The sequence below is a fragment of the Dicentrarchus labrax genome, unplaced genomic scaffold (assembly GCF_905237075.1).
Source record: "Dicentrarchus labrax unplaced genomic scaffold, dlabrax2021, whole genome shotgun sequence".
NCBI classification, from domain to species: domain Eukaryota; kingdom Metazoa; phylum Chordata; class Actinopteri; family Moronidae; genus Dicentrarchus; species Dicentrarchus labrax.
In genome coordinates, this window is record NW_026136710.1 from 7644031 (window position 1) to 7658774 (window position 14744).

The window sequence follows — 14744 nt, forward strand, 5'->3', positions numbered from 1 at the left end:
GGCCGGACAACAAATGGGCACGTTTACGTTCACGGCAGCACAGAAAAACCCCAGTGTGCTTCTCAGGCCCTCCATTCACAATCCAGCCCAGCTATTTTCATGAGATGTTAAGAGGAAACGGGCTCCTGGTTTATGGGAAAGCAATAAAATGTCAAATCCTTGACTGGTCAAAGCAGCAGCTTGTTTAAAAAAAAAAAAAAAAAAAAAGAGAGAAAAGAAAGACTTATGTGAGGTAAGGAACGACAAAGGCAGATGGAAAGAGACAGGCTGGTGTGATGTCATAACATTTCTGCAAGAGCTCGGTTAGACAAGAGGAAGAGTCAGCACTGGTGGGGTACAAAAAAACATCAGTAGTGAAACACACACGAAAGAGCTTATCAGGATAAATCAACAGAGTGATTTGCAGTGATTTACCTCATATGGCAAAGGGAATAAATTCTAAACAGATGCTGTGGTTTGCAGGTCGTTAACAACACAGTAGGTTGTCTTTCCTTTGAGTTTTCTGTGAATGCCTACAAATAATCTCCAGACATCCATAGCCCAAAATTAAAAATATGTTGTACACCTACAGTATAAGTAACTGGCCCAAGCTTACTTCAGCAAATCTTTGTGCTTTCTCTGCATTTATTAAACAAGATGAACATGTGCACAACAAACAGAGCCAAGGTGAGACTGGAAGAGAAGAATAAAAGACCCGAGAGGCACTTTAAGGTTTTGAGGAGTGAAGTTTAATGGGATCATGATTGTCTTTGTCGGAGGTCAAATATTTAATTGGTTTAAGGGACAAAAAGCACAACCAGAGCCACTCCTACATTCACTCAGCCAACTAAAACTCTCTACATAGATAAACCATCAGGGCAGAAAAACCCCAACAACCACTTTTAGCAGCTCAGTCTTACAGAGGGTCATTACTTTTGACAAATGACAGACATTTACATTTTTCAAAAGGTTGGGCAAAAGGCTACCACATATTATCTTTCTCATTTTGTCCAAACACACTGTTCCCAACGAACCGTTTTCATCTCCTCCTATCAAAGGGATTTATTGTTCTAGCTGGGTAAAACTCTCCATTTCTCTCCATTCTCTTTTATCTGGGCAATCTCTCCTCTCTGATTATGCTTTAGCTGGTTGAGATCAGTGTTACTCTCCAGGAGAGTAAAAGTGACCTCAGTCTGACTCATTGGTCGGCATCCATCCGCTCCCCGGGCCCTACAACACGCACAGACTGACAGAGAGGCTGGCAGTGTGCTGCGGGTTAGACATATGTACAGATGAACAGAGAGACAAAGGTACAGACAGGTAGGGTCCTAAGGTTGCCCCGTGACGAAGAAGGAAGGAGGCAAATTAGTGCGGTAGATAGGGCGGACTGTGACCTTATTGGCCAGACTGTTAGCGAATGGGGTCACTGGGATACAGCCGACGTCACAGCGTGCTAGTTGTAGAAGCGGCCAATCGCTTTCCTATGTAGATCCTGAAACGAGAAAGCAGTAATTGATTATTGCCCATTCGCTAAACTCCTCCCCCAAACAGCAGCTGTCCAATCATAGCTTAGCAACTGTAACTAGCTTCACCAGGCCTATCAAGCTTTGGATTTCTCAACATGTTTAAGTGGTTTTTGGAGGTTTGGAGGTTGGCGTCTTCTTTTAGCATTTTCCCAAACCGAGAGGAAAAGTGTTTCTCTGCTCTAACATAACCCGCAATTGTTAGCATTTGTTAGAATTTGAGGACGTTTACACATATTAAAGGACTTTTTTATGGGTTTTTTGTCTAAAAACAATTCATTTGGAAACATTAAACATCCAGTCAGAGACAGTGTTTTCAACCAACTCGTGGAGCGTGTTAATTAGATAGCTAGCTATAGTTGATCAAATTTCAACTGTCATTTCAACTGGGAAAACTGACAGTTTTCAGCTAGAAATGAGTAGCTTCTTTTGTCTATCTCTGTATGAAATCTAAGACTTATTTTTTCATAAATGACTAAGAATTTCAAATAGTTATTCTGCCACCGTTTTCATTGTGCTTATGTACCATGTGAGAACCAAAAGCTTGACAGGCGTAGCAACAGTAATTAAGGAAGGTGGGGCTGTCAGTTGTTGCAGTGCTGTAATGCATTTGCATAAAATGTTAAAAATTCCGTCTGTGTGTGTGTCTGTGTGTCTCACCCGACTCCAAGTGTGAGCAGGTGTGAAGCCAGCAGTGAGGGACCAAGGATGAGGAGAACATCAGAGGAGAAAATTCCTCTCTTCATCACCTCTGTCTTCCTAACGCTGAGGGAGCCCTGCTGCTTCGGGTGCTGAAACACAAACTCCCTGCAGAGAAAGAGGAGGATGAGGACCCAGAGATAAGAGATGCACGGAGAGGGGAGATAGAAAGGTAAAAGAAATATATATATATATATATATATATATATATATATAAATAAACAGAGATAATGAGAACACAAGAGAGAAAACCGAGAATGTAAGAAAGGTAGCGAAGCACTGAGAGTCTGAGACCATTAAGAGCTACTACCTGTCAAACAGACTTATTGTATTGCAGAAGATTAAATGTCAAGTGTGGCAGTGTAAATAAAACCGAGGGTGATTCATGTGTTTCTCAACTCTCAAAGGTATAAACAAAATTTAAAACACAGCTTCGGAACCTGCTGTCAAAGTCGAACTGAAGAGACACACCATACAATCCCAATTTTATATGGAGTTTGTTTTGCGAGTAAAACAGGCCTGATTTTTCAACTAGTGCCAAAAACAATAATAGTGGGTGTTTGGTTAATTACTTATTAATACATTTGTTTAGAGTGAGTATTGTGGGGTAACTATTTCTTCACAAACAAGTCTCCTCTGTATGTCAGGCAACCTCACAGTGACTCACTGCACCAGGAAATATTTACAGCAAGTAACTTCCCACAAAACCACAAATTGTTGTTTTTATATTTCTGTTTGTGTACGGATTACAAACTGGATATAACATGTTCATCAGTGAGCTTTCGAGGTGCTGTTAGGCAGAGTTTTGAACTTTAGAGATAGCTTGGCTAGCTGTTTCCCCCTGCTTTCCGTTTTATGCTAAGCTAAGCTAATCGCCTCCTGCTCCATTTTTAATGCACAGACATATGAGTGATATCGATCTTCTCGTCTAACTTCTTATATTCCTTTAAAAATTTACATCTTTGCAAGTACTGTAATACATTATGGATGTAGTAAAATATCACAGGAAACATAAATAAACATACAATAAAATGCAGTTAATGACTTTAAAGGAGCTGGGCTTACTTTGGTGGCATATTTTCAGGTCTACTGGACCAATCCCACACCCAGTCAGTGTCCCCTCGCCGCTCACCGTCCTCCTGCAACATACAGTGTATGTAAGTGTTTTGATGATGTGTAGAAAAAGGAGAGGAAGAAGAGTGGACACAGAATGGACAATTTAGAACAAAGAAAGTGGCGTTGACCTGAGCAACCTCAGCACATGAACATTGCTGATACTGATACATGAGTCTTCGGGGGAATCTTTGGGGGGAAATCTCAAAAAACATACTATTTAGCAAGAAGCAACTTTTCAAAGACAGTTCAAACAACTTGTTTAAGTTGGACTGGATGTTAGGTTGTGTACCACCAATGAATTTTTAAGATTCTGACAAATAAATGCCTAACTTTATAAATGTTATAAATTATACAGTGTTCCATGAAATAACCTTTCTTAAGCAAGTTGCATGTTTATGCAAGTTTAATGAAATATATGGAAATGAGTGGCTGGAAGGTTGTAAATCAGTATAAAAATATTCTCCGTAAATAAAATGTAATGAAAGAGTACTGTATGTGTTAATGGGCTTAAACCACCAGTATGATATTTTTTACAACAAAATTAAATATCTGAAAATGAATACCTGTATGGTGACACAGTCACTGTCCTGCTCACTAGTGGGTCTTGGGGAACCAGTAGACTGCTGTGGACTGCCCACCTGTGGAGAACTGCGGAAAACAAACAGACATTTACAATGTGGGTTTTTGCATCAATATACGGACAGACTGCAATTTAATAATTCTGTTTAAGCAAACAAATACGGATAAAATAAACACATATTGTGAAAACGGAACAAAGATTGAAACTCATTACTGTGCAAATTATTTTACACCTCGCTGTGCAGCTCAACCTCCCAAAACCCCAAACAAAACAAATCAAAATAATCTGCACCTACAGACTGCACCATTACCTGTCTTTACTCCTCTCACACTCCAGCTGTGCCTCCAGAAGGATCCTCTCCAGCTCCCCCTGCAGGGCGGAGGAGATGCTGTCCTCCGGCCCTGTCAGACTCTCCCTGCGGCTCACGGCTGCGATCAGCTCCTCCAGCTCAACCCAGGAGCCTGATGAGGAAACAATACAAGCAGCAGGGTTTGTAATGATGCTCAGGCAGAAAACAGTAGGGCTCCATGCACATATGTTCCTGTAATGAGCCAGAAGGGAGTCCTGGTGAGGAAAGTAAACAAATCTATAGTGTTTACATTGAGTTAAGTCTATAGAGCACTTTTTTGTAATTTTCTATCACTGCATACTCCGTTGAGAGTAGATCTGGCAGTGGGTATCAAATTATGCTAAGTTCCAGGGATTCATAAAATAAAAATCTGCTAAATTGTTTCATGCAGATGTGATCAAATGTTATTTGTTTACAAAACTCTGTTGTCTGTATTAATGATTCTGACAAGAACAAAATCAGTTAATAAAGTTTTTATTTCGTATGTGTAAAGATTAATAATAATAATTAACTTATTAACTATAAAGAATAAAAAAAAAAATCTTGGTGATGAATCTAACTCCACAATATCTTCTCCATGTATATTTTCTGTCTATTCTCCAGTTGAACACACACACACACACACACACACACACACACACACACACACACACACACACACAAACACACACACTCCTGCTTTCTTTTTGTGTGAGTTCGGTTTCTGCATTATATGCAATTCAAATGAATTGAGTCTTAAAATGTTTACTTTATATATTCCAAATAATTGGTGCCAACTAATTTGTATTGTTTTTTTATTTTAGCCATCTAACTCATTAACCTGAGGCTCAGAGTGATGCATGCAGGCAACCTTACTTTACTTTATTTTAGTGGACAGTAGGACTGCAACTAATCATTATTTTCATCATCAGGTCCAGTGTGTAACATTTAGGGGGATCGATTTGCAGCAATGGAATAAGTGGTGTTCAGTGGATTGCAATCTGCAATTTCACAGCTAGATAACACTAAATCCTACACCCTGGTCCTTTAATCAGTCTTTTGATTGACTGATTAGTTATTTTATCCCTAAAATGTCAGAAAATTGTGAAAAATGTTGATCATTGTTGCCCAAAGACCAAGGTGATGTCATCAAATGTCTTTTTTTCCCCACAATCCAACGATATTCAGCTTTTCACATTGTGTTGGAAATGGTTTCTATATATCAAATTGCTGCTTCTCTGGTAGACGGAGAGTGGACAGGTGTGTATTGTTGTGCGCTGACATATGGCGACTTGTAAGCAGCACCACAGATGTCCTGACATTAGATGACCTGAGAGACAGTGAATGCAGGATGGACTTCCAGCTAGACTGTACTGTGTTAAACACATGTACAAAAACCTACAAACAATGAAAGCCAGAGTCTGTTTCTCTCCATCAATGAATTCTGGACTCACACACATACACACTGAAATATGAATGAATGGATGCACAGGTTCATTGGGTACATGAGCAGGAAGAGATTTACACATGCACACTGTTGTGTATGGCATGCACACACCCACAGCCAAACAGTAGGGCAGGGCTAAGTCAGGCTGACAGCATGCTTGTTTATGTAAGATCTTATTTCTGTTAGAGATTAGCCATTCACCCTCTCCCTTCCTCCCCTTGTTTCTCTCTTGTCATGCTGTCTGTATCCCTCTGTGACATAGGCAGCATTTCCAAAATATCAACACCTCATCTGCCTACCAAAGTATCCTTCCCTCTCATGTGATCTCTCTAATCTTCACTTTACCCGGGTTTATGACACGGTGCAATCACACAAACAGCAGCAGAGGGGGTAGAGATATGAGTGGGCACAGAGCTGGAGGGAGGGAGGGAGGGAGGACAGAGCTGGGAAACTGTGCCATTGCCCTAGTTATTTTTCTACAGCGGGGAGTTATGACATAACAACTGCCTTGTTTTCTGACTTATCTATCTGTCGCCATTCTGCGGCACCAAATCAGTTTCTATGGTGCAATCCTGTACAAATTCATCTGTGCCACTGCCAGAGCAGCTTTATGTAATGTGGACAAGAGCTGGATGCTTAAAGACTCAATGAACTGCAGCACAACAAACTAATTTTTGATTTGCTGGGATATGAAGGTCTGCTTTCAGTTTTTAGGGACTGTAGGGAGGGTAATCTTATTGTTTTGGGAAAGGTGGAGTGGTCTTTACTTTCCTCTTGCATTAGATTTGTATTTTATTTGGCCTTTTTTATTGTGAGATTTACTGACATAAAGTAGTTACATCAAAATATTTATGGATCCCAAAGGTGCTTTTTGTTATATGAAAAATATGAAGATAGGAATCTATAATTTCATCCCTCTATTTTAATGCACTTATCAATTTGGGCATAAAGAAAACCTTACGAAGTGAGGGATAAGAATACAAATACATTTACGTTCCTTTGAGAAACTACTGTGTTCCCCTGAAGAAAAGCTGGTTAAACCCCAAGGGTCAAAGCACTACCGGGTCAGTGCTTCACATGTTTGGTAAAGATTAAATCCTGATTAATGGGTTCATAGAGTTTTATTTTGAATTTAAGTGGAAAAACTGACCAACCAAACATAAATATATACATTTTTAAAGTTTGGTTGAAGTTTAAAAGTTAGCATAGACAAATAGATAGACAAAGTGCAAAGAAAAAAAGCTGTGAAACGTGAAATATGAAGTAAATGTCGCTTCAGCTTCCATTGAAGATACGATAAGGAGACTGTAATGTTCCTCGCATTAATACCTGAAACCACATGTTTTTCTTCAAAGGCACCCAACTGGAAAATTAACGCCACAAACTGTTTATCTCGATGCGCCAGCTACATTTGGTTGGAAACTTGACTGATAACTTTTCATGTAGAATTCTTGGTAAACACTACCCACACTTGTTATGTTTTGCTAATCAGGCTCTTAATGTTTAAACTGCCAAATATCGGCATCAATATTGATTTAAATCCTGTTATCGGTCAGGATATAATTGATAACCCTGTCTTGATCAAGAATAAGCTTCAACCGTCCATCATTTTTGTACAGTCCCTTGGTGTCCTGCTCACCATAACATTGCTCCACATGTTTTTCCCAGCATCCTGTGTGCCAAGAAATGTGCACACAAGCACAGTGGAGCTATAAGCGTCAGGAAATCTTCACAGCTTAATTGGCTTACAGAGATACAAACAGGTGAGTCAGGGAATCCGTTTACACAATGACAGTGTCAGTGGCAACAACAATGCCAACTATAAAACTGGCACTGCCTTCTTGTGGCATCCTCTCACACCTGATCTCACTCTGACATGCTGTTAATATATGTCTGCAGCTGCTGTTTCATATCTGCACATCAGACCTGCAAACACACTGAGCTAATGAATGGAGGAGGGGGCACAGCTTACATTGTATATGAGCAGAAAACTAGCTACGCCATGGCTGTAAAGAGGCATATAAATAAATGTCATGACATAACAGGGAAAAAAACAAAACAACAACAACAAAGGCCTAGACCATGTGCCACCATCACTCACCGTAGAGTCCGTCCTCTGGTGTCTGCGAGCCGGACACAGACATGGTTGAACGCCGGGGGTGCTGGATGGAGAGAGAAGCTCGGAGAGATGCTGACACTGACTCAGGAGGACAAGCAGGTGCAAATGGGGTTCTTCCCTGTGCGCTTTTCTCTCAATCAGTCCCGTGTTTGTTGTAGTCTAAAGAGGGACACTGGGCACCGACGCTGCGCTAATCCGCCTCCCATCCCCTCCCCTCCCCTCCTCTTCCTTCCTCCCTCCTCTCCTCTCCTCTCCTCCCTCCCCCTCCCTTTCTCCCCACGTGTCAGGAGCGAAGAGGTAAACAAAACAAGCTCAGCAGGTAATCAGCCACCGACAACATGGTGCATGAGGCAACAGCGGGTGTGCGCCCTAAAAACCGTCCCTTAACCATCAGTTCATGTGTAGAGGGAACGAAGGGAGCTCCTGTGAATGATACATATATCCATAAAATGTTGACTGATATTATATTTTCAGGATGCAGATTTGACAGGTAAAAAGCTACATGCACACCATGTAACCCACATATAACACACACTCAAAATGTCCTCTCAGCTCACTGTTGATGATGTTACATCATATATTGGGAGCTATTACAAAATTAAAGAGATGAAGTTAGGTCATTTGAACAGTTCATAAGAAGTAGCTGATAGCTAATAAGTTATTTTGGTTTCCAGGTTTAGAAACAATCCTTCTGGACGGTGGTTAATCCTTTCTATTCAGTAAAAAATCTCGACAATCCATCAACTTTCTAAGTAATCAAGTCTGGAGTTATACATTTTAAAAGTTAGTGGTCCATTAGAGATGGTTAGACCTGATAAAAATGAACTGATAAGGTAAGTCTATAGGCCTAGCGTTGGTCCTCAGATGCCGCCCGGTGGCTACCCACTGCTCCTAGTTCTTAGGATGGGTTAAATGCAGAAGACACATTTTTACTATACGTTGTATGATTGTATGGTGATAATAAAAATTAAGTGTCCTGCAGGTGGAACAAACACAACGGTGTAACCAGCTCCACTCATTTGATAAAGCAACTCTTCGATCAATAACTCACAAATTCCCAGAAAGGAATACTGGACATGACCTCAATAACAACCACAGCCCTGAACATATATCCCACAGATTACCTCATCACAGTATGTTTGTCTTGCAACGTGATATTGCATAGATTCTGATTATATGTACAAACAAACTGAAATGTTATTTCTGTTTTATGATTACATTTTACTGTTTCTCTGAACAAAAATCAACAAAGTCCAGTCAGAGCTGTGAGGGGAAAAAAAGTGCAAAACTCTGAATATTTAGTCCTTTAGCCTTAATTCTAGAAGTGCAGTGAACTAACTCTAGAAACGCGAGACATTTTTTTGTTGGCTGTTTTCAACTTTTTGTGTTTTTAAGCAAAAAATATTTAAAAACAAACAGTTGCAGTATAATTCTAAATTGTCTGCTCTAAAGCCAGATTACTTCATCTGTTATATATTAGAAACAGCAATGCTTCCTTTAATGAAATTAGTTCAAGGTTATTGGCAATATCTAGAAATTTTTTTGAAATAAGCACTCCCCTTTTTAATCTTTGGCAAGCTGGCTGGAGAGCCTTTGATGTGTGCCTTTAAAACATCAAATGAAATGGACCAAAGCAGATCAGGATGTTCATGGTTGCTACATCATCACTTTATCAGCACCATATACCTGGAGAACATGTGAGACCTCAGTGCTATATTTAAACTTTTTTTTTTTTTTAAATGAATTAGATCAAGAATGTGTTTCAGATTTTTCTGTTTCTATCTGTATCGAATGCGCCCTGTGGCCAATGATTCATCTATTTCTGTGACATTCCTTTAAGACGCTTGGCATCAGTGACATCAGCAGTGCACAGACTCAGTGCTGGATTTCATTCATGTAGCCAAGAGCAAACAGAGACATAACGCAGGAGGATGCACACAGTATACCCACAAAAACAGTGCTCATTATCATAATGTTTTAACCCCTTTCCTTTCTAATAGTTAACAATTTATGGAACACAAAAAAAAGGAAGGTCAAATGAGATGTTTAATGGAAACAGATTTCAGATGATTCTGAATCATTTGGAAAGTGTATTGTAATATAACCTTGCCTGATACTTTAAGAACAACATCACCACCTGGTGGAGAGAGCTACCAAGAAGCACTCCTATCCTGAGGCAATTTCATCTCCCAGCATCAAAATGAAAACATATGTTATACAGATCCATGCTGATTGAACTACGGCAGCTTTAGATCCTCTAAACTTTTCTACAAATCACTTTCCAAGACTTATTTGAGGTAGGCAAGGAGACCAAGCATTAAGAATGACGCAATGTATTGTTAATGCCTTCTGATACATAGCCGCAGCCAGAAACCTCTCTACTTTCACAGTCTATCTTCTCACCCATTTATTATGTTGCCAAGCAGCATTTCTCTTTTGACCTCCAGCCTTGTTTCTAGACAAGAGGACAGACACAGAAAGTCATTAATCGGCCTAGAAACAAAGCAGGAAAAGTTCCCTCATCCATCAAAGGAACTTAAGATCTTTGACAATGTCCTGGGCCCGGCTCAGATCAAAGAGGGAGATGCCAGCTGTAGACTGCTCAGGTCCGGCAAATGACTGCCCAACACGTTCATCCATCATGCTCAAAACTGAGATAACAAAATAATAAAATCTTTTCAGGTAATGGCCACAGTTAGATCTTGCCATTAGGCACGTCCCCTAAACTACAACCTTGTATTAGGCTATGATTGATGACTTGATCTGAGTTTACATTAAAGGATCTGCTTAAAATTCACCTTTTTGTAGCCAGTTTGACACAGAGGCTGATTAATGGGTGCCAGTGAAACTAGTGGTGTTCTTTTGGTGGTTCTGTGGGCATTGTGAAAACAATATCTGACTGGCTATATGTGGGGAGCTTTTGGATTATTTTGATAAATAATAATTACAGTTCCTGGGCTCACCCCAAGAGGATTGTAACTGATTCATGTGGACAAAACAAAGCCAAAGAAAGAGAGAGGGAGGCTTAAAGCAACAGCTACATTGTGTCCTATACACACTTGGGATATACTGGGATGTGTATTAGTAGAATAACAAGACTAAGAGTTTGCCGCCATGCTAAGAGAATGTGTGAGACTGTATTTATAAGCACAGCAGCACTCTGAGCTAAAAGCTATGCTAACATGCTCACAAGTATGCTGACATGATGACGTTACAGGCCAGTGCCAGGGGCCTCTTGTTAGCTAGTGAGTGCTAACTGTACAGTTTTTGGACAAATTATTGAATCTAATAAAATGATTAAAGATTTTAAATACAAATGTAGTAATTATTGCTTTAATAAAAGTAAGGACATTTATTCAGGAGTTGCTGTTTTTTGTTTTGTTTATTTTATTTATTTATTTTTTACTTTTGCCACAATTATTGTCAATAGGTTTTAAGGTCATTTTGCTAAAGAGGGGCCCCCGCCTATAAACTAATGTTTATTGGCCGGCCTTCACATGGAAAAGTTTGAGAACCCTTGCTATAGGTTACATGTATAATTCAGTTAGCCTACTTACTTTTAGTAGTAGTTTAGGTATAGGTTACCACCATGGTTGCCATCTTAGTTTAGCATGTTAGCTTTTGCTTTTGACAACATTTTTGACCTGATCATGGCAGAGGATCACACAAAGTTTTTATTGTTGTAATTCATCCTGAGAGGAACATGAAAATCTGTAAACTTAACAAAAATCACGCCAATTTATCTAATAGGTATTTCACTCAAAACCTCAAATGTCAACTTCATTGTGCTGCTAGAGGAAGAGTCAGAAGAGGACCCTTAATGTCCAAATGTGCAATTTTTATGCCAATCTATTCAACAGCTGTTGAGATAATCAGTCTGGATCATAGTGGCAGACTGACTGAGTAACTGACCAAGCGACAGGCCGACATTGCTTTCCATGGAGCCACTAGCATGGACAAAAGAAACATGTTCATGTCAGTTTTTTTCAATTATTCAAGTACAGTGACACCAATGAAATGATATTACTGTGATAATGACAGTGCTATCAACATATCTCCAAAAAAAAAATAATCTCAGAAACACCAGCTTTTTGTGACAATGTGTTTTTCAGATAACCCATTGTGGTTTATTTAGCTTAAGAAGTAGGAACATTTTCTCAACCCATAAAGGAACACTTAATCCTTTTCAATCAGGAGAGACTTCATTTTTGAATGAACAAATATATTTAATTGATATGTGCACAATGAAGATGAGAAATGTGAAAAGTTGTTTAGCGATTAGATCCCATTGTGATGTCAAAAATTTAAAATCCTCAAATTTAGAGATACATGTTGTTTTTTTGCTGGTCAGAGATGACATGCAGTAAATGCAATTTATGAGATGAGTAAATACATGGTTCTTAAACTGATAAAAGCCATTAGTGAGGCCCTTTTTATATTTTTTATTTTGTCTCGGAAATGCAACAACAACAAAAGTCTATTATAGCCTATTATCATTATCGTTTCTGTTTCATCTCAGAAAGCAGTGAGCAGACAGCTACTGTCTGTGACTGAAAGTCTCTATGAAACTATAAAAAAACAAACTGCTTTTTAGCTCTCCTAAAATGCCTTGACCTTCACACAGCTCCACCATAATCACCAGTGGGACAGTTGAGATGGTAGAGGGCTTCAAAAAATGTCAAAATATAATGGACAATAAACTAAACACCATCTATAAACACTGCCAGCAGAAACTCTTTGTCGTCTGTAAACTCAAGGTCCTCTCTGTAGCCGATAGATACCTCCTGTTTGGAAACCACATAGAGTCTGTCCTCCTTTCATTATCCTGCACTGCTCCATCTGCTGCTTCACCATGCTGCTCCAAATATGCACAGATTCTAATATCACTCATCTTTCAACTCTCACAGCAAAGCTCTCAGTGGAGCACATGACCCTGAACACCCTGTCGACCAATGCGTCACTCTGCTTCAATGCAGCTGCAGATCCTGGGGCCTGTTGTTCCAGAGTTATTTGGATAAGTTTGCACAATCGATATTTGTTTTTATATTAATCCATCTTATAGATTTATGGGGGCTGCATGTTTTACTTAGCAACAAATCCCCAGATATCACCATATTTTTGGAACAGGCTTGTGGAACTGAAATCAATCAGGTTTTATATATACAATTTTCAATGTACGTTGATTTACTTTCGCAACCACATCGCTAGATGCCAATAACTTATTTCTTTAAGCCTATTGGGGGCAACGAGGTCTGACTGCAACAATATCAGTGTTGTAGTCAGACTACATCAGAGCAGCATTGTTTTTCATTTGGAGTTGTGTTTCTGGCCACCTGATGAATGTCCAAAATATCTGGCTCTTTATCTGCTAAATGATCCACTATGTTCACCAGTTATAGATGTTAACTGTGTCTAGCATTTAGCATCAGTCTAATTTTAAGATATTTTTCATTTTAAACATAAATTATTACATTTTAACAAGAAGCATTTTTTTGCAATAACAACATATTACATTATCTGTCTTCACAAAATTAGCATATCTCTAAATTAACATGATAAGTTGGTTCGTTGTTATAACAATAAACTTGTTAAAGGTCCCCTGAAACCCTACTGATTTATACTACTCTAATAGATATTTACCACCACTGTGTGTAAGGATAGTGTGTAGAATATATAATAGATTGACACATGTAAAATATATGTGTATGGAAAATATATGCAATGTTGTTAATGTATTATATGGGATCATTTTAATAGCTTAAAGGCTTGACTCTTAATTCATATGTATATTCCATAGGTATATCCTATTATATCCCATTATGTATCAGCATTGCAGTGGATGGTCTGTCCATTCAGCTCCTATTAGTGTAAATTCTGTGGGAGTAATTGTCCTCTTTCCATGAAACTGTATTTGAAATCCATTCAAATGACGATTCCCAGAAATGGGGTCTGAAAGTGTAAAAGTAGAACATCTGAGAGATGTAAAAAGAAGATTTACTGGGATGTTAATGTAAGTCTGATAGAGAGAGAGGAGATAGGACAAGATAAGTGATCAGAGCTGATAAAATGAGATGAGATGTCTCAGCCCTTAAGGCATTTAGGTGTAGACGTTATCTCTATCTCTGCTGTATAGAGTGGTTTCTACTAACCAGCCTCAGGTGACAACAGTGATGATGGGGTCGACATAAAACAATGTGAAAAGGAAACAAAAGTAATCAATTTGTTCTAGGCAGTAAGCCTGGACAAAAACATGTTTCCCATGCTCAGAACTACAGACAGATGACAACCTGTGCAAGAATACGTGATTAATTTAATACAGATTGGTGTTTTGCCTTTTCATTTGCATGCACAACTGCAAACACTTACGCATGTTAATTTAAAGAGGCCTGAAAACACTGGAGCGGTTTAACCTTCGACGACTGTGGATCTGCCTCTGCTTCAGAGGGCCATTGTCCATGTGTCTCTATTATCCTGCTGGTCACGGTTCCCGGGCTCTGCCCCCGCTCATATGGGAGATATCTGTAGAATAATTCTACCTGTCTGTTCCTATCTCCCTCTCCCTGTTTCTCTTCCCTTTTCTTCCTCCCTCTCTCTATGCATGACCTTTCTGCATGCATTCCTCTCCAGCTGACCATGGTGTCCTGTCAGCTTCTTTCCCTTTCCCCACCTCACACTACTAGCGGCTCTCTACCACTACCCCCCTAAACCACCCCGCGCCCCTCATTTCCACTCCCTACTGACTGCTTCTTCCCTCCCTGTCCCTTGGTTCCGCCCCCTGGATCACTTTGCTACCCTCTCTCCTCCCCTCTCCTCCTCTCGCTGTCTCCCTCTTTGCCCTCTGCAGCTGTACATACTCTGCTTTTTAATTAGACCGACTCACTAGCTCCACCTCCCTCTGCCTCCTACTCTCCATCCCACACTCCTCCCCCCCTCCCTCCCTCCCTCCCTTTGCT

The 14744-nt window shown here is 39.7% G+C and overlaps 1 protein-coding gene across 1 annotated transcript; it reads right to left on the reverse strand.

Moving 5' to 3' along the window:
* Positions 1 to 705: 705 nt before the first annotated feature.
* zgc:73226 (uncharacterized protein LOC402792 homolog) lies at positions 706 to 8008 on the reverse strand. The gene is made up of 6 exons (XM_051413471.1): positions 7774 to 8008; positions 4208 to 4358; positions 3881 to 3965; positions 3267 to 3340; positions 2163 to 2309; positions 706 to 1471 (listed from the first exon to the last, which is right to left on the reverse strand). The coding sequence occupies exons 1-6, from the start codon at positions 7814 to 7816 to the stop codon at positions 1423 to 1425; spliced, it is 549 nt and encodes a 182-aa protein (XP_051269431.1). The 5' UTR covers positions 7817 to 8008; the 3' UTR covers positions 706 to 1422.
* Positions 8009 to 14744: the final 6736 nt, after the last annotated feature.

What these genes read in the sequence shown, in the direction of transcription:
- zgc:73226 (XM_051413471.1), bottom strand. Translation starts at nt 7,816, where the DNA reads ATGTCTGTGTCCGGCTCGCAGACACCAGAGGACGGACTCTACG. An exon ending in GTGACTGTGTCACCATACAG is followed by an intron (nt 3,341 to 3,880) that starts GTATTCATTTTC and finishes TGTATGTTGCAG; the next exon opens with GAGGACGGTGAGCGGCGAGG. An exon ending in CTGCTCACACTTGGAGTCGG is followed by an intron (nt 1,472 to 2,162) that starts GTGAGACACACA and finishes TTCTCGTTTCAG; the next exon opens with GATCTACATAGGAAAGCGAT.